This window comes from Rhagoletis zephyria, unplaced genomic scaffold (assembly GCF_001687245.7).
Source record: "Rhagoletis zephyria isolate East Lansing unplaced genomic scaffold, Rhagoletis_zephyria_1.1 Rzeph_scaffold_03377, whole genome shotgun sequence".
NCBI classification, from domain to species: domain Eukaryota; kingdom Metazoa; phylum Arthropoda; class Insecta; order Diptera; family Tephritidae; genus Rhagoletis; species Rhagoletis zephyria.
The window spans coordinates 39,901-64,422 of record NW_016160460.1 but is presented as its reverse complement, the minus strand read 5'-3'; the positions used below and the strand labels follow the sequence as shown (position 1 = coordinate 64,422).

At 37.5% G+C, this 24,522-nt stretch overlaps 2 protein-coding genes across 2 annotated transcripts; one reads left to right on the top strand and one right to left on the bottom strand.

Annotated features, from left to right (window-relative positions):
• The first annotated feature begins 1,981 nt into the window (after positions 1–1,981).
• LOC108368894 (uncharacterized) lies at positions 1,982–3,086 on the top strand. Its single transcript, XM_017623843.1, has 3 exons — positions 1,982–2,493; positions 2,593–2,834; positions 2,898–3,086. Exons 1-3 carry the CDS (start codon positions 2,373–2,375, stop codon positions 3,084–3,086), a joined length of 552 nt encoding a protein of 183 aa, XP_017479332.1. The 5' UTR covers positions 1,982–2,372.
• A 97-nt stretch (positions 3,087–3,183) lies between these two features.
• On the bottom strand, positions 3,184–17,749 carry LOC108368891 (myb-like protein A). Its single transcript, XM_017623842.1, has 6 exons — positions 17,358–17,749; positions 16,731–16,864; positions 13,548–14,766; positions 12,752–13,366; positions 6,608–6,739; positions 3,184–4,579 (listed from the first exon to the last, which is right to left on the bottom strand). Exons 1-6 carry the CDS (start codon positions 17,667–17,669, stop codon positions 3,797–3,799), a joined length of 3,195 nt encoding a protein of 1,064 aa, XP_017479331.1. The 5' UTR covers positions 17,670–17,749; the 3' UTR covers positions 3,184–3,796.
• Positions 17,750–24,522: the final 6,773 nt, after the last annotated feature.

Below are 24,522 nucleotides of genomic sequence, written 5' to 3'. Positions count from 1 at the left end.
ACCACGAAGTTAAAAAAAATGGCAGCATGCAGAATATCAGTCACAGCTATTTTGTAATTTTTGAAATTTAAAGTTTTTTTTTTAGTTTTAATAATTTTAGATACTTAAAAATGTTGAAATGTAGCGGTGAAAATGTTCTTGCCAAAACGAATGAATCTAGTGTAATAAAACTAGTGCGTTACCAAATAACAAAAAGATTACATTGAGTAAAAGATGACTATGATTTGAGAAACTAAAATTCCATTTTTACATTTTTTTATTGGCAGACTCTAATTCATTTTAAAACTGTTATATAAGTACATCAAGAAAGTAATGTGTATGGGCATAAGGAATACTGCGTGAAAATCGCCCCCTCGAATATTTAATTACTTTTAAATAATATGACTTTTAATTTAAGGCGTGTGAGTAAACGTGTTAGATGACTACGTATGGCGCTTCGGGGCGTTATTTTTACTTTTTAACCGACTTCCAAAAAAGGAGGAGGTTATCAGTTCGTCGGAATATTTTTTTTTTTTTTTTTTATGTATGTTACCGCATAACTTTGGACCACGTCAACCGATTTCGATAATTTTTGCATCGGAAAGGTAGTGTCTCAGAAGTGGTCCCATACTAATCTGGTTAAGATCCGATCAGCGGATCATGAGATATATATATATATATATATATTTTTATATGAGAGCTGAAGTCGGTTTTTGATGGTTACTTTTCGAGTTATGGGCTTCCAAAGAATAGTAAAAACTAAAATTAGGGTTTTTCTAAAGTATCTTTTTTGTATTGAAAAAAAATTCGAACAATTTTTAAACTTCGCGATTTGCTGAGAAAATTTCTCGCTTTTTAAAATGCGAAATAAATTAAAAAAAAATTATTTTTTTGTTATACCACACCGGAAGTGAAAATAAAACAAAAATTTGCGAAATGTCGACCAATTATTTTTTTAAATTTTCTTTTTCAATATATAGCCTCAGGTGTAGTTAGTTCAAGAGTGTGCTCTGCATTGGTCTCCACTCAAATTCTACCTGCCCTGCCCTGGACACTCTGAAACCACATGCTTACATTGCCGAAGAACAGTCGCTTTATTTTAAAAATCTTAGGGGAAATTTAGACGAAGTAGAAGTCATCGTACAGTGTGATTTTGCAGAAAATTATAGTTTGTTGTCCAAGATGCCACCCAGGCTTCCAATGGAACAATGACCAGGAAACACTCCTCACATCGAGTTTTTATTATAGAGATGGAATGGAAATAAAACACGGCAGCACTTGGAGGGAACCTCAAACGTTTAGCTACGCGTGCAAACCTCAGTTACCTCGAAGTAGATCAATCATTTCACTTGTAGAGTTTTACGACTGGGTATGTATGTACATATGTATGCAGTTTGTAACAGCGAAGGTAGCATATTGGAATATCAATGTTAATTACCATAATTGAATATACTTGTGAAATTTAATAATATTGGATAACATTTTCAGATTTGATAAATAATAAAATGCAGTCTTCATTATAACGGCGAAAATTTCTCGAAAAAACGTTACGAATATTCTTGATTGAAAAAAAGAGAAATAATAGAAACGCATCGAAACATCGATGTATCGATGTTACTGCTCAAAATTTGCATCCCTACAGATAAGTAAAAATCTCGGGTATTTTGTTAATGCTTGTTGTTACATGAGAATGTGAAAACGAAAGCAAATGGGAGATAATTTTCGCAATTTTATTTTGTTGACATCCTACAGCTACACCATTTCGTCTTGGATGACATTCTGCTGCACTAGTGTAGAGACAAAAATATCAAATCAGCTGTCTAGTAACACCACCTTGTGCGCGTTTTTAGACATGATATGACTTGAACATAATAAAAGTTGCGATTTTTTCCAGTGGCAGCAGTGTTGCCAGAAAAGCTAAACTTGATTCAGTTTTTCACCTAAAACCCAACACAATTCTATAGTTGAGACTCATTGCTTTACCATTAGGATTTAAAATTAGCAAACGATCGCCAATTTATTTGGCTTGTATACATATGTATTTGGTTAAATAAAAATCATTGGAAATATTAGAGTACAACTCCACAACAAGCTTTTCAGGCATTCCGCGCTTTTAAGGCTTCCAACTATACAATTCAGCTATTGCTGAAAGCCTGAAAAGCGTAGAACCTGTACTCTGAGAACTCCACAATAACTTTTTCGACTACCGAATAACCGATTAAGTATCCTAATTTTTGAAATTCTGAATTTTCAAAATACCCTGTCCTAAAATATTTTTGAGCCAAAATGTATTTGACACACCTTGTTTTGAACGACGTAAACTTCTGCTTCTCTCACTTCTTATGAAGGCAAAATCAAAAAGCAAAACATATAAATACAAAAATTAACACAAAATGTTTCGCATACAAAAATTGCTGCTTGAAGAATTTCGTGAAATCTACGAGCCTGTTATTGTGGAGAATCCATTTACGCAAGTGACCGAAGATGGGCACGGGATCAGACAATATCACATTGGTAAGCAAGCTCAATAGCGACAAGTTCAAATCTGTATTAAAATGAACTTATTTTTTTTTTTTTTTGCTACTGTTTGAATTTAACTAACACAATTAAAAGGCCTCACACCATCAAAAATCATCTTCGGCTGCGACGATTTCGATCTGACAGATATGGATAATTATGGCTATCATAGCATGGATCCCGAAATAGAAACTTTTCAATTGGTCAGCTTGTTGCCGCTGCAGTTTTTGTTAGTGAAATTTTTTCGCAAGCAGGGACGCTGTATTATGCGTCTATGCATCGTTGGCGATGAGGATAAACCGATGTTTTTTGAATTTGGTGGTCACTTGTATAAAAATGTAAGTAACGCTCTGTTGGTGAAGTGGGTGGTAAATATTTATGTAACCTTGTTTCATTTATAGTTGTTGTGGAATACGTGGCGTGAGCGTATTGCCACAATACGTTTGTCACAGCCTTTGTTCTTCAACATATCTGGATGCAGCCCATTCTCGAGCACAGATGTGTTGGTGGAGGACGAGGAGGTGGAAGCGCTGGTGCATTCGGCGCCACATTCGGTGGCTAGTTACTGCATGAGCCTCGGACGCCAGTGAGGGTTGAGGAAATTACTTTAAATATCAGATGAAAAAAAAACTTATGATATATGTATGTATGTACGTAATTACATATCTGTATGTATGTATGTATGCGTGTATGTACATACAGGATTTTATTACCAAGTTATAAATGTGATAACAATTGCTTATGCGTACGATTTTTGTTATAGAAATATATTTTTATATATTATACAAATAAGAAATATAGACATAAAATAATATAAAAATAATACATAACATAATTGAGCAGATGTGTGTTGGCCTAACGCAAATATCTGTAAAATTTATTGCACAATATGAAGAAGAAGCTTTTCGTAGAAACAAAATCGTTACTGACGTGTGAAAGGGACAAAAAGCAATTTTTGTTTCAATAAAAAAAAAATAAAATAAATTAAAAGAAAAATCACATTTCGTAAAATGTATGAAACGAAAAGGTCAAAATATAAAGTTTAGCGCACTTTTCATGAACTTTTTTGAAAGCACTGTTGCCATATTTACTCGCACTTAAGTTACCACTTAAACATACGGGTATAGATTAAGTTTTTAACTTTTTTTTTTTTTGTTTATACAGACATTTTAACAATATGGCTAGATATCTTAACAAAATTGTGGTATGCATTTGTGTTTTTGCATTCGATATGCTTCTCCACCGCAAGCTGAATATTTTCCGTTGAAAGCTTAACTGCCACCAGGCTTTTCCCAAACTTTCAGTTACCAAAAGTTATTGTCTTATCGGAGCTTTTCGCACCATTCGCACCACCACCACTATGCCGATTGCCATTCTTCAGAATGCCATTCGTGCCCCCATTTGCGGCGCAGTTGCTCATTCTCGCTGCTGGCGCCGCCGCCGTTGTGGCTACCTCATTTATGCTCACGCTATGCAACTTCCTTGCCACATTCTCATAGTTCTCGTAGTTATTGCGTAGCGGACAGTGGCTTTGATGCTCCAACGGCTCGGCCGTTTTCTTTAATTTTGAACGCGTCAACGTATTCTGTAATTCCGCTTGCAGATTATCTGCACACGTATCTGTCGTACCGTTGCTGCTACGCTTTGGCGTTCCAACAAAATCAAATTTACCCGGTTCTCGTCGCTGCTGCGGTTGTTCGTATTCACCGATGGTTATGGTCCCCGCTCGCAGTGTGCGTCTATTGCTGGAGTTGTTGTGGTGGTTGTTGTAGTTGCTGTTGTCATTGATCATGTCGCGTCCATTTGTGACTACATTGGTGCTGGCATAGCCATACGACGGCCTTACGCTGCTACAAATAGTTGTAGTTGCTTTTGTACGTATTTCCACATTATCATAATCGGGCACTGGGGTGGCTGGCGGCTTGGGCGGTTGTTCTGTGGGCGGTTTGAGTGTTGGCGCACAATTGTAATGGTTGATTGGTTTTTGTTGCGCCTGTGGTTGTTGGGCGAATTTATTCGTGTTGTTAGCGTTGTTTGTGTACTGTGGTTGCGTTCGCGGTGGCGAACTGGCGAATTGTGGTGGCTGCAAGAGAACAAACAAGCAAACTTATTATTTATAATACAAATTTGGTTAGTAGTTAAAGTTTGTTGCGCAAATTAATAAAAGTTAAAAAAAAATGAAATTGCGCAAATAAAGGCGCGTACAACAGGGCGTATGAGTCATTTTCAAATTTTTTGCTTCCGGTACTAACTACTTTAACCGCATATAGTACTTGGCATGTAAAGCAAATATCCTCCACTTAACTTCAAGAAGCGTGTTAAAGCGATATATGTAAATGTTTGCTCTTCCGTTGTTTAAATCATTAATAATAACAGCAAACAGACAAAGTTTGCCGGAAGACCTCCTAAATGGAATTAATATAGTTCTAGTTCAATAGCGCATGCTTTTAACTAATTGAAAATAATAACACATGTAGCGGGGCATACACACATGTCCCTCGAGATTGCATGAACATACTTTAATTATGCAGCAACCTTCGTTGGTTTGTTCTGCCAGCTTTGGCCTAATGTAAATATTTGAGCTTGACTTGCACTAAATCGAGTTGTTATTCCACTCCCAATGTCAGCTGTGAATAACAATATATGGGTTTTAGTCGTATGTAGGATTTTTACAAAAAAATAAATTTTTCAGTTTAAAACTTTCGCGTAAATCTTAATAGTTTTCCCAAATATATTGGCGGCAATCTTAAGATATAAAAAAGTATATTTCCGGTGGAAAGCCGCAACTTTTTTTAGTGAGACACCCTAGCATAAATACATACATACATATGTATATTGTACACGTTGTTTAAAAGCGTGTTAACTCCAAAAATTCGCCGTTTGTCAGAACCGCAACTAACGAAATTTTGGTGCCGATTTTTCTGGAAGGTAAACAAACATTTTTTAGCGCATAATATCAAGTATTACAAATTTTGAATGAATAGATTTTTGAATTAATAGATTTTTGTAGAACGTGTACGATAGAAGTATCTACATATAAAGTTCGATATGCATCCCTATTTAATTTGAAAGGGCTCCTGCCACATTGCTTGAAATGAGTAGTTCTACAAAAATCCATTTCATGGCCCTTGGCTATGCCTCGGTTTCCCAGAGCGCCGCTAGAGTTCCGATGTCAGTGTTAAATCAGATTATGCCGACGTAGGGATGATCTTTTAATATGCCATGGCCAATGGAGGTATATTTAATAAGGGGAGTTCACGGTTGTAAAATTGCTTCATAGAATAAAAAGTTTGCTAGATTCGTATAGATATTTCATTCTACGTAGGTATTGAATATATCTGTGGACATTTGACAAAACAAGCTCTTTCAAAATTACAAATTTTTCAGGAAAGCGAAAAAACATATTAAATGCTTTCCATAATATAAGTTTCTTACAATGAAGGAAAAATGTTTGTTAAAACTGGACACATATCAATGAACATGCATTTTTCAATATTTTTTTTTTTTAAATAAATAGAAAATATATAAATTAAACCTTTTGTCAAATGCTTTTTCAAACAAAAAATCATCTTATCCCATACAAGTTATTCTGTAAAATAGTAAATGGTTTTCATGCCTTGAGTTTATTCGAGAAAGCAAGTTTCTTAAAATATGCATTTGGCAACAGAACTTCAATCGAAAGAGGTTGTTGCGTCAATTGTAAATTCCAACTTATTCGAAAGAAGATCCTTTGTCAAACGCATTGAAAATTCATGTACATACATATATGATAGAAATCTTGGGAAATTGTCTTATATCGAGAGAAGTTGTTTTGTCAAATGATCAGAGATATGTATGTTCATTCTAAATATGGGCCAAATCAGACCATAAATACGGTGTTTTCAAATATCTCTATTCTGAGCTAAGTTTGAAGTTTCAAGTTTCTAGCTTATCGGGAAATTGGTTAAAAATTGATTGCAAGATTTGATCCAAACAAACCAATGTACATACATACGAACATAGCAAGTTAAGTTAAAGTTAGTAAAATAAAAATAAAAAAAATAAAAAAACTGGTATAAACACACTTACAAAATTATATTTGCAATCCATAACTAAATTTAGTCTCACTCACCGGTGGTGGTATTTGAAATTGTGTGCCATTTGTTGTTGTTGTTGTTCCATTATCATTGCGAAAAGCGCGACTTGCGCGATGATTTACATCATCCTCCATGATGGCTGTGTTGCGTAGCGCCTCTTGACGTTCCTATAAAATATGCGACACAAAAGTCAGGTGGTCAGCTCGGCCATATAAACGAAAATAAACGATTGTATGAATGCAAGTGAATAATTGTAAGAAGATACATAAATATTCATAAGCACAGATCTTTTAATTGTCCAATCGGATGCTTTGTCTACAGCTTCTTTGTAAAAATGTACATGCATGTATATGTTAGAGTATGTAATATGTATATGCACTAAGTTACAGGGGGGACGCTGTGTTGGGCCAGCGATTTGCTTACGTGCCTCATAGGTACTGAATGTGACCAGGCTGCGACCGTCACGGGCGGGACGCATTGTCGCGTACAATGATTTTTCGTCATCTTGTTGTTGCATAACGGATGTTGTGGCAATGATTACGTTGGCAATAAGACACCGACTGACTAATTAACTGCTATTTACTATGAATTATATATATGTATGTATGTAGATACGCCAACTTTTCAACGATATACTATTTTGAACGTTAGATGTTAGATTTGTTGAAGTCACTGTAGCGACTGATTGATTGCGGTGATTGTTATATGTATGTATGTATGTAGTGTCGACTAATTATGAGTTTGTCGATTTTCCTTTCGCCGAATTTCGAAAGCACAATAATAATTAAGGAAAACAATTTTTCGCAATTTTTGAAACTTATGACGCTGGCAGATATCTTTGCATATATGTATTTTTTAATTGTTTACGTGCACAAAAAGAATGGAGCGATATGCGTGTTTACAAGCGTAGACTTGTTTTTATTAACTGTGCCAAACAACTGGCTGCATCGCTGACTAATTACGGCTAGCTTTGTTGTTCTGAAGCGACGAGAACATGCGCAATGTTAGTAACAATAACGAACAAAAAAAAAAAACATTAAACAATATATGTATACGGCAAGTATATTTTTTCCATTTGTTGACTCGGTTTTGTTAAGTTTTTCTTTTTTGACATCAGCGGGAAAATATTAAATAATATACAGCTGCGCGCGCGATAAGATAACACAAAGTAAATTATAGCGTACATATATAGCAATATTGCCTCACGAGCAAACAAATACGCGTCGCACAAATCGGAGTCATCTACTAAAATGTATTTGCAATATAGAACACCACCATAACAACTGAATTTGCTTTGGTTTCAGCCAAGTTATTTAATAATTGAAGTTTCGTTTCGACTGCGTCTGTTGGCTGTTGGCTGTTTTGCCTGCTGTCGCACCGCGCCGCTGATTCACACTGAAGGTGTGTTGTATTGCCTACAATCGCGTTCGCCTACAACATTCCGCCAGCTGGCAATGTAGAATGATATCATTACTTTACTTAGTATATGAGTGAGTACCCGAACGCTCAAAACGGCTAGTTTTCTTCCACACGAACAACTCAAGTTTAGGGAAAAAATTTAAAAAATCACATCGACAAAATATTAAAAAACAAAACAAACATACAAATAAATAAGCGAAATATTTATTTATAAATATTGCCGTGCAACCACAACAAACACCTGTCTTATACACACACACACACACATAAGTACACTCCAGAAGCGCTTCTTTCAATCAAGCGCTCAACGCTCGTCTTTGTAATTGCTTGTGTTTTCAAACATACATACATAAATATTTGCTTTGTGCTAACACAGAAATGATAAAACAGCAAATGGCAAAAAAAAATTTAATAAAATGAACAGCACGCTTCGCTTTGTTTTAGAATAGCACGGCAACTTGAGATATGTATGACTGACTCGCTTATGAAAACAATTATACGCGGTTCTATTGCTGTATGGCTGTTTACCCTCAAGACAAAATAATGCAACTGATGCTTCGCGTGCAGCGTTCAATTTACAACGTTGGATGGCAGACCCTATGCCACTAACACAATAGCTTATTTAAGCGCTCAGCTGTTTCGTACGCGACACAATCACCGCTTCGCTCTTCTGAACGATATCCAAATGTACACGAGCAAATACTTAGCAGGGGAGCTAGTTTATTTTGAAGCACCTTCATTCCATTCGCTTGCGCTTTCCGCTTGACTTGTTCGTTGTGCTCAACTAGATATGTGCATTAGGGCGGTCCAAAAATGCATGTGGGGATTTTAATGCTTTAAGCTCCTAGGATTGTTCTTTACCGAAAAATGTATGCCCTAGTTTTTTTTTTTTGAAATCCTAAATTGTTTAGAGATCGCTCAAAGTTTTCCATGTATTTTATGTGGAAAATGGTATAAAATTCTTGAAAATCAATAAATAATTTTCGATTAGAAAACTCTGTTTTTCTTCAGGAGACTTCCAATAATAATACCCAATAGTTAATTTTACCAATTTTTTAATACAAGCGATTATTATTCATTTCCCGTATCTCGTATTACGATTATTCAATTGGTTAAGTGAAACCACTATTTTTTTCTAAGCAGAATAAAGGTAAATTGCAAATATCTCGAAAAGTTATCCATAGAAAGAAAAGTTATCTTGATTTTCGGAAACATCGAGCAATTCTACATAGGCAATGGATCGGGGCATCCATGGAACATTTTTGCTGTAAACCAGTGTTATTTTTGGATTTCAAAATAAAAACTAGGGTATAATTGTTTTCGGGCATAGAACAATCCTAGGGGGAGAGAGCATCAAATATTCCAACTTTATTTTTTTTTCACCACCCTAATAATGCACATACACCTGTATAAAACTCATTGCTCGCAGCTCGCTGTCTTCATATTGGCAAAGTTAACTTCATTGAGCATGTAACTTTAGATCTTAGACAGACACAATGACGATTGGTCAGGTGTTTCTGAGTAAGCGTATCTACCTTAGTAAGTATTGCATTATTAGAGGTTACCTAACAATATGTATGTGCTATAGAGCTACACAGAGCTTGAAAACAAGCGCAAAGCTATTGATTCTAGACACTCTACAGAGAATGTTGAGATTAGAGTTGTAACAAACAAATAAAGAAACCGATGGGATTTCCATCATATTGGTTATGTTTTTTTTCCAAGAAAAAAAAATGAACGAAGCAAGCAAAACGGAACAAAGTGTTTGCCTGCTGGTGTTGATCAGCCCTTTCCAAAAATCAATAAATATTTCAATACTTCTTTTAGGAGAATAGCAAGAAAAATGGACTAAATCGAAAATTCTACTTGCCGGCCAATCTTGCACGTCTTACTACAGACATGTTTCAATCAAAAGTGTCATAAGAACTATAAAGTATTCTTAGTGTTAAATCAATTGTGTTTGTTTTAATCAAGGAACATTTACAAGGTGCCCTACATATTGAAATATGCCAAAATAAGAATGCTGGTACAAATATGACTTTCTTAAGGATACCTTTTGTGTTGTATTATTTAGGAATGAATGAATTCTTTAAAGAATGTAGTTTCAAAGTATGAAGGAGCAGCTTTGATTTATTTTCGGCTTCAAGATTTTGGTAATATAAAAGAAGAATACAAATAAATAAGGAGAATTCATATGTCAAACTTTGTACAGTTTTCTCTTTGAAAATGGTCCTCTTTTAACTTAGTTATTTTGCATTCCTTATTCAGTCGCCAGGCATCTTGGCCAAGGCACAACATGCGTTCACTTCGGGCAAATCGACAGAGACGGCACTACACTCTTTAGTACAACCCATTGAGAAGGCTCTTGAATACAATGAATACGCTTTAGGAGTATTTCTGAATATTTCGCGTGCTTTCAATAACTTCTCAAGTGAAGCTATTTATTATGAATAGTATTGAATCAGTAGGCATATAAAGCCATTTGAAACGAATTGTAATTTTTAAAGATTTTTGTCGCTCTATTTAACATAAATAAATTTTTTTTCTAGTTGAGAAAAAAAACCCAACTTGGGTTATCAAAAAATAACTAAAACACACCTGTTCCACTATTTTACGTTCGTTTTCAAATAGATATACAATATGGGTGTTCAAACTTAACTGCTTATCAGGTTATCTGGTTAAAAATTATTATTCTCCATGGTATTTGAGGTTTTTCACACTTGCCTGGTTATCAGGTTATCTGGTTAAAAATTATTATTCTGTATTGAATTTTATTGTTGTAAACCGAATAAAAAATATAACCACATAACCAGATAACCAGGCAAGTGTGAACAACCTCAATATAACCACATAACCTGATAACCAGACAGGTCTGAGCAGCCACAATATATTTTGAGAAATCTGAACCGAGTGTAGGGTATCAGCTACAGAGTAATGATTTCCATTCATTTGCAATTTTTCTGAAACCTACACGAGGTTTGAACTAACTTAAGCGTCACGACAGTTGTTATGAATTGAGCGGGAGAGAGATGATAACTGCGACGCGTCGCACAGTACATCGACCATACGCAATTTCGTATTAAAAATGGTGAGCGCATATTAACTGTGCCGAATTTCTCGTATTCAAGAGAAAATGTGGGTGAATGCCAAGCCTATCTTCGCTAAGTATAGGCAAGTTGAATTTTGATATACCTAACAAGGTGAAGGTCCCATTCACAAATGAGAAAAATATTAGTTTTTGTAAATGGACTCGAAAAAATAAATATTAGCAAATTTTCATAAAAACTAAAAGATGTGGTTATCTCCGAAATAGCAACTATAACTTCTACCGCTTTTCCATTTTCCTAAAAAACACAATCGTGGTACAAAACCCAATAATAATAATAGATTGGCGCTTACACATTTGTTTGTGCTTGGCCGCGCTTCTCCCCGATTTGTGGCGTGCGCCTTGATGTTGTCACACAAAAGGGACAGTTTTACGCCGACTCCGAACGGCGAATGAATTTTTATGAGAAGCTGTTTTCCATGGCAGAAATACACTCGGAGGCTTGCTATTGACTGCCGAGGGGCGACCGCTGTTAAGAAAAACCCATTTTTCTACATATTTTGTGATGTTGCTTTGACCAGGGCTTAAACCCAGGCCCTGCGGAGTGGAAGCGCGCACTGCAGCCGCCAGATCAACAACAATATTGTAATAGATGTTAATAAGCCACATAAAAATATTGACAAAAATAAATAGAATATTTATGTTTGTAAGTAAACTTATATCGCCAAAAATATATTTTTCGAAAAAATATATTCACAGTGTAGGGAATTTTCGGCTGATTTTGTTCAGAAATGGCTGGAAGACTTAATTTTTACAGCAGTGTCGAATAGTTTTGGATCGGTATCCTCTTTTTGTTTTTTTTTATAGCAGCTGCCATATTGGATTGGCCATTTTGAATTTGGTGATTCAATTTCATAAAAATTACAGCGAAAATTCTGTCCCGACGCGCAATTAACATTTAAACAAATTTACAAAATTCTAATGTGAAAACCTTCCGACGGAGCTATTTAGTTTTGTAACTATTGTTGCGAAAATTTTGTCAGAGTGACAGTTGTCAGGCAATTTTCGACAATATTTCAATATTGTCGCTGTCGCTTTCCTGAAATGGTCACAGTTACCTACAGGCGTCTATCAAACAAAAAAAAAATGTCGCAGACAATTCTGGCTCCGAAATTGTTCGGAAAAATCGACAATTATCGGGACCCCAAAAAACCCCTTACACGCCCTTTTTCTACAAAAAATGCGTAAGATACGAGATTCGGATACCAGCCGCCTTATTGGATCGGTCATTTTGAATTTGTCACGAATTTCGAGCCCTAACCACCCACCAAAAAAAAGTAAGCGACATTAATTTTTTTTTATGCGGAAGCGCTTGGAAACTTTTGGAAATTTTATTGCTGCATCAAAAAGAAAATTAAAAAAAAAAAAATTTGGCCCCTTTTTTTTGGTGGTTAGCGCTTTATATTACCTATAGCTTAATGGTTAAAAAAAAAAATGGTAGTATGCACCTTCCACCACAACACCAGTTTTCTTATAAAAAATCATTTGCTTACGAGTACTAAGCTTAGCATTGGGTACTGCTACGGATATTTCAGAAACGTTTGTTTTCAATACTGTTCTGTGATCTTAAATTAAACTTGCCAACTTTTTTTTGTACTATTTTTTATCATACACGTTACACTGTGCAACGGTCGGCAGTCGTCGCTGCACTTACCTTGCGCTCAGTCTCTTGGAACCCGTTTTTGAACATACGCTGGTGGGCCCGTTTAAATTCATCCATCAATGCGCTATGTTGATCTCCAGCGCCGACGCCAACACCAACACTGGCGATTGCTAAGGTACCCGTCGCCGGAACGCTTTGACTGCTGTTGCTACTGTTATTGTTGTTGTTGTTGTTATGACTGTGATTGTTGCGCTCGCTACAATTAACATTGTTGCTAGTAGCGCGAGCACTGAGTGCGGCTGTCGCAGTGGCAGTCGCGATCGCAGTTGCAGGAGCAGCCAGCGTCGTCGGTGTTGTTGGTGGCGCAGACAATGAAAGCGATGACGAAGATGGAGACAGCGGCGTGGAGTGGCTATGCGGCTGCTGTTGTTGTTGTGTTTTCAGCGCTACTGGCTGATGGAGCGTGTGGTTGTGGTGATGTTGCTGCTGGTGCTGGTGTTGCTGTTGTCTGCTCTGGCCGTAATTGTTTTGCTTGCTGCTGATGTTCATATAATTGCTCTGGTTATTCGTGTTATTGTTGCCGTTGTAGTTGTGGCTGTTGTTGTTGTTGTGGTTGTTGTTGTTGCCGTTGTTATTGTTGGCTGTTGCAGCATTAATTCGCTGTTTCTGCAATGCGCAGAAAATTAAGCGCGGCGCGTTGCAAGCCGCACATTGCGTGTAAATTAGGCATTGGGAAATATCGAAAGTAGGTTTTTGTTATTATTGCATATTTCTAGGTAATTTACTTAAGCTATTGCCATTGTTGTTGTTTTACTGTTGCAAAACAAAAAAAAACAAGTTTTCTTACCTCTTTGCGCTTTTTCAGCTCCTCGGTTATGGCACTGGAGAGAGAGCTGCTATCCACTTGGCACGTGTTGGGGCCATGTGATAAACCTTGTTGTTGTTGTTGCTGCAATTTCTGTGCTTGTGCTTGTCCTTGTTGCTGTTGCTGCTGCTGCTGACTGTAACTATTGGCGCGTAGGCATTTTTGGAATTCTGTCTGCTTCGTTGGCGGTGTGTGGTTGGGCAATGAATGCGTTGGCTGCAGTGCGTTGTGGCTGTGATTATGGCTGTGGTTTCGATGATAGTGGCTGTTCAATTCCGTTCTTGGTTGCGCTTGCTTTTGTTGCATTTGTAGCTGTAGCTGTTGCTGTCTTTTTGCCTCCTCTGCCTCCTGCCGATGCACTTCCACAATCACCGTTTTCGTTTCGCGCTCCTCAAGCGAAGCGTATGTTGAAGGACTGGAGTTGCGCTGTGCCTCGTGCGAACCTACTGCCCCCCTAACTTTTGGTGTGCCATACTCACTTGTGCTTCGGCTCGCAGCCATTGGCTGCTGTGTGTTACTAACAAATGTATTATTAATAGATGTGCCCTGTTCAGACAATTTTATAATCGTCTTATTGACTTGCTGCTGTTGGCTGACGACGACTGGTTTCTTTTCCTGTGCATCTTTGCGTTGCTTGCTATTGCCGGCTAGTGGCTCGCCTCGCCGATGCTGCTCAGCATACGCAGCCTCATTCCAACACGTTACGGGGGTCGGTTCTTCACGCACCGATGTTAGTCGCTTTGACTTGGCATCCGCCCAGCAGGGACTCTGATCGCCAGTCACCGAACTGGCGGAACTGTTGTAGCCACTTGATTCACCCGGAAATAGATCGCATCCGGCAGCTGTGCGCACGATCATCTCTAATTTGCTGGCGCTTTTCATTACTGCCACTGCTTCGCTGAAGAGCACATCGGAGAAGTCTATGCTGTTGACACTGAGTATTTGATCGCCTTGACGTAGGCCAGCTTCGCGTGCTACACTCTTCTCTTTGGTGAATTGCACAAAAATGCCAGGTTTCCATTCGGGTCCCTTGCAAATACCTAGTCCGAGTTTGGTACGAGGCGCTACATTGAGTGTTATATTGACATCTTTGCTGCGGGTGTCGCGTTCCGGCAGGGTTCTGTATGAACTCTCTGAGGAGGCACTGCTGCCATTGGTGAATGTCTTGACCGCATGCCAGGATAGTTTGTCTGTGTCTTTTCTGGGGAGAGAAAGGAGAATTTTATTAAATGGGCTGTATTTTACTCATTGCGATGTTACATAGAAACGAATACAGAGAGTATATTGAGAACTCGAAAATAGTGCATCAACAACTTAATTTTGCTTTTTAGCAATTATTTCACTTTAAAAGTGACAGACATTGAGTTACATTTTTTATTAATTTTTTCTGAAAAATTTTAGTCTAAATGCCTGTTTTTCTGGTCAAAACTAATTACGGCTAGATAATTAAAAAACAACATTACTTTCTGTTGACTGGAAAAAAATAGTTGAACCCTTGATGACCTAGGGGTCTAAAGGAGTTAATTTTATTCATCAATGATATCAGTTTCTGCTTCCAAACTTCTAAATTTATTCTCTATCCTAATGATCTCAAGATATACTCTGCAATTAAAAATCTGAACGATTCCATTCAAGTGGACCTTAACAAACCACACTCGGAATCATCTATTCATTATGTTAAAAATTGTTCTCCCTCCACATACACCCAAAAGTAGAGTCCTTTCCCTACGCGGGGTTGCCACTTTGGTGAATTGTTATCAAATTGGTAGAAAAAATTTTGGTAGGAGAAAGATATTGTCTTTATTTTTCTAAGTGTAGTCTTCTCTATGGCAATAATTTCTAAATGCCTTAATGCACACTTTTCATATGCATACATACATATGTGCGAACATATCGTGCTCCATTCAAAAATCATTTTACTAAAATCCTGAGCTTGCACTCAGAAAGAAAGCCGAATAACTATAACTATAACCAAATCATGAGTTGAGAAAAACATATTTAGTTGACGTAACTAAACTCTTTTCTCAGTGTATGATTGCCTAAATATTTTAAATGAATCTTTAAATAAAAAGAAAAAAGTGGACCGGTATGTAACTACGCACTAATATTGTTCACAAAGAAAAGTGAAAAAATCACAAAAGACCGGCGGCAAAAAATGTTTAAAAATCGACATGAATTTTTATCTGCATTTTGTTGGTTATACTAAAATACCATGGGCTATACCCAAAATTGTTTTAAAAATTCAAAGCAAAAAGTTCGAAATTTAGACGAACATTTTTCGAAATTTTCTAAATGTATATAGGTTGAATGCTTAATTTTTGGGGGTTTGGGTTAAGCGCAAACGATATCGTAATAAAACAAAATTGCAAAATTATCTTTACTTGAAAAACAAAGTGAATATTGAACAAATTACCAATTGCTTTTGGAGTCATTGTATTTGGCTATAAAAACTCCAGTTCAAATTTTTCAAATGAATTTTCGTTGTTGCCTTTAGTTTCATCACTCTTAATATGATCTTAAATACCATGGCATTAGCTAAATAAAAAGTTCTTTAGTAAAAGATTTAATTTTTATTGAAAGAACTAAAAAAAAAATAGAATAAAGCTATAGTTTCTATTCAAATAACCAAAAAAAAAAGTTATTGGTGGATATTTTATAGGTTTGATAGATTTTTTTTCAGGTGGATGGTAAGTATTTTTTTCTTTCGTCAGTGGCAACCCTACGTTGGATTTGCAAAATCAAACTACGCCAAGTATGTATGCGCTGTTAATAAGAACTCCATCAGACTTTAAATGGCATGCCAAATCTAGATTTTTTTAATTAATTTAAATAGCCATACGTCTTCCTTCCTTATATCTACTTAGTAAGAATTTATTGTTCATTTAACTGTAACAAAAAAAATTTCCAAAAATATAGGACTGTTGCAATACATCGTTCTCTATCGCGGTGACCTTCTTTGTCTCCTTCAAATCTAATCTAATCTCAGGTGAAGCAAATCATTAGAAATACTAAGTAATTGCTCCTTCAGTTAAATTAGTAAAAAGTAGTTATACTTCATTAGCTACTTTGGCTTAATGTTTACTAAACCTGCCAAAACTTGAACGCTAATTACTTGCTAATTATTCTCATTGCTGCTGTTTCACAAAATTAAAAAAAAAAACTTACTCTTTGATCGGCAGCATTCCCACACTTCTCACTTTCATCGTAATCCGATCCTGATTGGTTATGAATTGTATTAATTCCCTGTGAATGGCGTCATCAACGCGAAATCCATTAATTCGCAGAATTTGGTCACCAATCTACAAAAAAAAACATAAAAATAAGAAAACATAAAAAGATCATTAAAAATTCATTGCGAACGCCAGCAAAACTATGCCGGTATCAATGGCCAGACCAACACATTCGAGGGAACGGCGTTTGATATGCAAAAAGCATTAACGGTTGCCTAGAATTTATGTTGCTGCACGTGTGCCACATAAATTTTCGTAAAATACATATGTATTTATTTAGACAAATGTAAGTAAGTATGTTACACATACGACGTGCCGTACGTGTTGGACGCACCCACATATGTATGTATGTAGCGACAGCTTTTCTTTTTAAATATATGTTTAACGAGTGTGGCATGCGCACGTTTGTAAGTGTGTGACTATTTTTAAGCTGCTTTTGTTTTTAACATAAAATTTGGTTGCCTCAGTTTTTACGTTTGTGATTCGTCCGAAACTGGAGTAGTTTCATCCGAAAAGTGAGCGAACGCGTGACCTATTTGTGTGTGTTTTTACTTGTACTTACTCGCATTCCTTTCAGTTCGGCTTCGCTGTTCCGTTCCACGCTCGATATGAAAAATCCGGTACCAAACTCTTTACCACCACGTACGGCGAACCCAAACGATGGACTGGTGTCGGGCGTGACCAAAATGCGACGCGCATGTGGCCGGATGAGGCGCAAAATGCGCAGACGTGTGCTCGCGGCAACGGCAGCGGCTGTTGAAGGTATGCTGATGGCGCACCAGGAAGCGGTAGTGGCCAATGTCATAACATCACTGGATGAACTGGCCGTAGAGCCTTGGATGCTGCTGCAATCGGTGAACATATTGACTGCCATTGATTTTGTTGTTGCGTTGTAGGCGCCTGACAGCTGCCGCTGGCTTTTGTTGCTGATGGCGAAATAATGTCTGCGGCGGCTGGTTGCTGATTAACTGCAAATGGAAATTGGAAATTTTTGTATGCGATTAATAAAATGTTTAGTTAGTTGGCAGCTGTGGCAGCAGCGATTGAAAGGCGTGAAAATGTTCGTGATAAAGAAATATTATAAATTGGCTGAGTGCAACAGCTACAAAAGTATGTAGTGGTTGTTGGTGTTGGTGGTTGACAGTGAAATTTCTCCCGCATAAAAGCAGTAGCATTTGTTGACGCTGCTATGTATAGCGCACAGATGCGCGTCGATGCGTTCGGGCTATTTGTGTGCAAGATGCACATCTGCGCTCGAGCTGAGCTGGTGGGCGTCAGTGGTGGCAGTGAAGGCGGGGTAGCGTGCTATTTGCTTTTTCAAACACACACAAGTCACTTCGCAGCTGTTTGCGAACTTTTGGCTAATGCGGGATCGCCCATGCCCCACGCTGCTGTTTGAATTTTGTTGCATTGTTGCTATTTTCGTAGATGCCTAGACGCCTAGACGCCTGTGGTGTGGTTGACACCCTCGCGTTATTAATTTCCATCGCCAACGTTGATTTTCGGCAATATCAGATGAATAGAACAGTGACACCTCTCGCAAATGCAACAACACTTTTAAATGCTTCAAAAGAAACAAAAATGCAGCTGCGTTAGTGAGGGCGTGGGATTATAGAGTCGATTTTGTCAAATTTTCAATTTCATCATTCATGAGACGAAGTCAATAAAATTTTGATAAATTGAGTACTTAAATTGGGAAAATAACGAGATTGGAGGAAGTCATACGTGTTTTTTGTGCAAAATATTCTTCGTTATAATAGCAATTATGCAATTTGTCATAGGCGTAATAAAGATTTTATTATTACTTGTTTTTTTTTACAAAATATTCCGAATTCATTTTTGGTTTTGATTATTTTAGGAATAATTTTTTGCAATCTTAATTTAAATTAAAAAAAGGAATCTATACTGGAATTCTGATAATCGCTACGGTAAATTTTCGTAGCCTCAATTCCCAAAATGAAAAGCTGTGGGGCTTAAAAGTATACAGCATGGAAAAGTAACAGATGCAGTGTGTAACCAGCAGAACCTGGTAGTGTGAAGGGCACGTAACTAGATGCTGCATGTTGTTAGGCGCGCCTGCTATTCTTTTGGAGATTTTTGGCGATCAAAATTAGCGATAGCGTTGTTGAAATCCGGCTGCTGATAGTTCGAAAATGCGAATTTGTAAAAAATATCTACAAATTGAAGGCATTGTTTTAAGAAAAAAGAAAAAAATATTATAGGGAAAATAGTCCCATTAAACCAGTCGAAGTATATCGAAACCTAGCACCCCAGAAATAAAAAGTCGAATAACAACTGAGTCAGTAAAACGCTAATATGAATCAGACATTTTGAGTTTAGGAAGCCATAAAACCCGCGAATTTTATTTCATCTTTCGCATTTTTGCTCTACATCGTCTACTTTTCTGCACCAGATAAAAATACGGTAAAGATGAGAGATTTTTACAGCTTGATTTGTGCACTTAAAATGCCTACGGAGCCCAAAGTAGCACTTGTTGGCAAGTGTTGTCCTTCGCTTGGACTCCAGGCTAACGTTATTTATGGCATTCATGTTGGATCTCAGGAATACTGAATTGAACAAGTCGGGCTAAAGTGGGTCACACTGTCAAAAAGGTCATTCCAGCAGGTCCTTCTGAATTTTGTACGAGGCTAAAAGTTCTCAACATCACTCTACATATTTAGCTTTATTATTTTTACTGTTATACATATGTAAGTAGCCACTCTCTGGGCTATAAAAGGCGGCTTTAAGATCGACCCAAAGGTGGTGGGTGCCGACTATCGAAAGTCCTTACCATGCCATGGCGCACTGTTAAAATCTAGTCAATAGTAATTGGTTTGGTCTGAAGCCACACTGATACGGCCGAATTCATTGCTTCAAGGAGGGCTTCAACATTTCGCACAGTTTCGTTTTTAAGAAGGCTTACCATATGGTATTGATTCAAACAGCAGAATCTACCATCTTGTGTATTGGGCAGAGTACGTTGAGACGCAAATGACCCAGTGTCCCTATTCCAGTAAAGAGCCTAACGGTAAGCTTTGAGAGCCTTAGCGAACTGCGTGTTTTTCGTTCATGCCGCCCTGACTGGAGAGAGTGCGATACCGCGCAGCTGTGCAGGTTTTCGCCACTTTCTCTACTTCTAAAGTTAAGAATCGCACTGAAGGACCTAAATACGTTTAAAGTCTGGTGTGGTTGCCCAATCAGCTATCCCCTGTCTGCTTTGTATAGTTTAGCCGATATACATACTCTTCCGTTTTTGTTGACTGAAGAGCCATGGGACGCTTTCTACGGCAACACAATCTTCCCGGAGATATTTATTAACATGTAGTCCATGGAGTTTCTGTAACGGCCTATGGACTTTGTTTTTTCTGCACGGCTCTAATGGTAGTAATAACTCAATTAAGTACAATAGGCTGCAGGCTATACTCAAACTGAAAATATGTATGAACCTAAGTGTAATATTAAAAATTCATAGCAATTATTTTGAAATAATGTCGCACTAAAATCAATGAACTCTTATTTAATCAAAAGAAAGACCACATAGAAAGCGGCATTGTTTGTATTATGTATGTACGTATGTATGTGTGCTATGCGATTTTCTGTTGCACGCACCTAACTCTAAACTCTAAAGTCAGCGGTACACCATCACGCCGATATTTAAATAATCACGTAAATATTTATTTCCATTCAAATTAACATTAAACAATTGCGCATACTTTTGTGCATTTAAATGCATATAAACTCCGGCCGCATCATGCAAATATCCAACTGAATGCGAAATAAAAAAATTGCAAAGGAAACGGGTGGACAACAGAGGTGCAAGTGCAATTGACTGTCTCTTCTTTGTTGGTGGCGTTGCAGCAGCTGTTGTTTGCTGGCTGTCGGTTGCCAATTGTAGGCTGCCGGCTGTCGGCTGTCGACTGTCCGCCGTTAGTAAAAGTGAAAAATTCGCTTTCTCCATGTCGCGTACATTTCCCAGCGGCGCGCCGTTGTCTAATGTTCGTGTCTCATCCCCGTCCGCGGTGGCGTTGCGCAGGCTAACCTTAATCACTAAGGAGCATCTTCATTTCCAACATTTCCATTTTCCTAGCGAATCGCGCGCCAAGTATTTGCACAACAGCTGCTGCTCGCCAACACGTGCAGATTGTGACGTCGGTGTGTGTGTGTGTGTTGTTAATTTAAATGGTGCTCAATGAAATCACATTGTTGGTGCGCGCACCCGTTGCTGTCGGTGGGGTGAAAAATGTTGGGGCAACAACAAAAGATGGTGACGGCAATGTTATGACATGACAATAACAAAAAAAAAAACAAAAAGTGGATGCACCGACGTTCACAGTTGACAGCGACAGTAATGGCGTGCAATGTCGTCATCTTATGCACATTGTCTCAAACACAATAAGAGCGTAAAGATAAGAGAAACCACGCTAGTTTTGTTATGAAAAAGCAAAAAAAAACGAGAAAAAAATGTTATGTGAACTTTACTGTTATTGAACTTTTTTTGTACCTTATAGAGTAAAGTTTTAATAGATTGTATAATATTACTTTTATAATATAAATATTTACTTATATGTATGCATAGATATGTGTGTATACATTTTTTTTAAATGAGTTGAAATACATAAATACGTTCATATAAACGAAATATTATGGAAATTGACCTTTCCGAATTGATCGATTTGCAGACTTCAGATGTCACTCGTTTGCTGGCAAAGCATCCCAACTCAAAAAATAAAAAAATAAAAAACTTAAGAAAAGCTAAAGCTGTCATCAAACGTTAATTTCGTTTCGAATTTCGTTAATGAAAGCAAAAAGTTACACAAAACACAAATTTTGTTCTTATGGACATATTTGGCAGATCTTCCTAAAAAATAAAAACATTTTATGAATTATGACGTTCTAAAAGCAAGCCACAGAAACTATAAATCGATTTATCCCAATGGCATACCATATTCTATTTTTATTGCGAAATTTGAGATCAATTCTTCATTCGTTATTTTTATCCATTGTCAAAAATACAAAACACACTTGACACAACTGACAAAAAATTGAGCATCGTGCAAAATTATAGAAGACAATTGTCCCAAATTGTTAATAAAAGATTGCTAAACTCCTTTAAAGCAGATTTCAGGCAGATTGTAGGCATTATTGAGTAAAACAGGCTTGTGGATTGCGAGGTATGCATTTTTCTAGGCATAGTCTATTTAAGAAAGGTGAAGCTGAACGCTCAGGGCGGTCGATTAAGGCGATGACCTCAGATTTCGTAGAGTTTCGGAATGTAGCGCGGGAACTTCATATTAACCATGTGATGATCAGAAAACTTTTAGAGTTAATCAACAGTTGCTTAAAAAAAAAAAAAATGTTGTTTATTTTTGTGTATGCTATTAATACGATTACTTGAGCATACATATGTATACCCAGTTTGCCACAGAGCGAGGACGAGTTCGAATCCACGTCGTTACGAAGTCGGTTTGGTGAAGCCATTTTTTCCATACAAACGTCGTGCCGACCTCGTTTTTTCTCATCGAATCGAGTTCGATTCGACGTCAGCCTGGTGAGGTCGTTTGGGTGAACTCGAAACGACGTCACACCGAATTAATTTTTTTTCATACAAAATTTGTACTCTATTACACTAAAATTTAATGACCTATAAAAAACTGCTTTGTATCTTTTCTTTTAATTCAGATTGAAAAGTTTGAAATTTTTTGGAAAGCTTGCTGATGTTTTTTTTTTAAATATTGCACACATTTTGAATTTGGATTTATATGGTTTTTGTTAAAAATTTTGAACCTCGTTTTGCAGTTCGCTAGTATATCGTTATCGGTTCGCCGGCGAACTGTGCTTTTCATCCGACGGCGAGTTCGTCGTCGTTTGGCAAATTGGGTGTACAGTATATACGCACCTATGTGTGTAAATACATAGATGTAAATAATAGTTGTTATTATTTTGTAACGCTGTATGGATGAAAATACTATATACAATACAACAGCACATTGGCGTTGGTTGCGGCGGATCGACTCAATACTCCGCCATTCTGCTGCTCCGCGTCATGCGCTGTGACCCAACGACATTACCGCAACGTGACATTGAAACGGCACAAAGCAACAATTGTTACAGCAATCACAAAACAAACAAACATTTGAGCGCAACAGTCGCTGCCTGCGCGGCAAGTTGTCAAAGTGTGCACTTATCAGCCATTGCCACAATGCTTGGGTGAATGTAAATCGTGCGGTGGCAGACACGGAGACAGTTCGCTTTTTGGCGCGGACGTAATTTCACCGAAAACAATTTCCAATAAAAATAATAACTAAAAACCAAAATAAAAACGAAGAAAACAGCCACATTGCCACGGTACATGATTCTGTCACGTCTATGCTCGCGTTACGTGTTACGTGGTGTGGCATGCCACTTGCCTGTCGCCGCCTCATCGTCGAACAATCTATTGCTGCTGCTCAACTATCGGCTTCAGTGATTTTATTGTGCACGGATGGCACGGCATGGATGGTTTGTGATGGCCTATACGCTGCCAGTGTGCATGCAACACGCATGGTATGTTCGAGTGAGTGTGTGTGTGTGTGTGTGTATGGCAAGTTTTTACAACGCGCCGCAAGTCATAAATTAAGCGCTGATCACCTGTTTGCATTTCCACTTTTTGGCCACTGGCGGCGCCGTTTTTTTCTTGAATATTCGTTTATACATACATACATACACATGTACATATATATTTCTATTTTCTTTTCGGAAGTAAAAGTCGGCGCGCATCCCAAATATTTATGGCTTTTCGGATGTGCTCACAGTTGCAGCTGCGATGAATTTAGCAGTCACTGCCGCTGCCACCTGCACTGACTGCTGTTGCTGTCACTTTGGCTGCTGTTGCAGGTGCAGAACGAATGAAAGTGCTGTCATTTGGCTATTTTAGGATGCAAACACACACAGCCACACACAGCATATACACAAATGCAGTCATTCACCACTGGACAGCCAGTGGAAAATTTGAAAATTTCTTTAAAATTTCGCTTTTGCCAACTTATTTCCAACTGTCTGTCTGTTCTGCTTATCCATGAGCATTGTGAAATTTCACTTGGTTTTGCGCAATTTTCAGAGAAGCCTCAATAAAAATGTCAGCATTAAATCAAAAGACTTAAGCAACAAACCGCGCAGCTGGCAGCTAACCACTGCTGGCGGGTCTCTTGTGAGCATTGCGTTCGAGTATGTTGCTGCTGCTGTTGTTGTTGTGTGGCACTTAGAATGCGAGGAAATCAAATTAATTGAAATAAAAAGTCAAAGCGCAAAGCAAAATGCGACAAAAAAAAGTTGTAAAAAAAATTGTGAAACCTCTAGAAAAAGCTAAATCAAATTCAACTAAAATCAACCAACTGACCGCGCACGTACACGTCGATTTTAGCAATAAAAGCTGCATGTAAAAGCAATTAAATAGCTTGAGCTATTACATATAAATCTTCCTTTTTTCTTCTTTTTTTGTGATTTCTCAATTAGCTTATTTCCATTTAGGTTAGCAGAATTTGTGTAACTCACAGCATCTTCCGGCGCTTTCAAAGCAAATTATTCCACTGACCCGGTCAGTGGCTGGCTAGCCATTCACCGACTTTTCAGCAATGTAGCATTACATACTTAATTACCATAACAAAAAAGAAATACAATATACATACATATGTACATATATACTAAACATACATACAAATATATGTAAATACATAGCAACAACAACAGCA

Coding starts and splice junctions, on each gene's coding strand:
- LOC108368894 (XM_017623843.1), top strand. CDS start 2,373: ATGTTTCGCATACAAAAATTGCTGCTTGAAGAATTTCGTGAAATCTAC. Junction 2,494..2,592: donor GATCAGACAATATCACATTG/GTAAGCAAGCTC, acceptor CACAATTAAAAG/GCCTCACACCATCAAAAATC. Junction 2,835..2,897: donor GTGGTCACTTGTATAAAAAT/GTAAGTAACGCT, acceptor TTTCATTTATAG/TTGTTGTGGAATACGTGGCG.
- LOC108368891 (XM_017623842.1), bottom strand. CDS start 17,669: ATGGCAGTCAATATGTTCACCGATTGCAGCAGCATCCAAGGCTCTACG. Junction 16,865..17,357: donor CCGAACTGAAAGGAATGCGA/GTAAGTACAAGT, acceptor TTTTTTTTGTAG/ATTGGTGACCAAATTCTGCG. Junction 4,580..6,607: donor AATTTCAAATACCACCACCG/GTGAGTGAGACT, acceptor GTTCTCTTGCAG/CCACCACAATTCGCCAGTTC.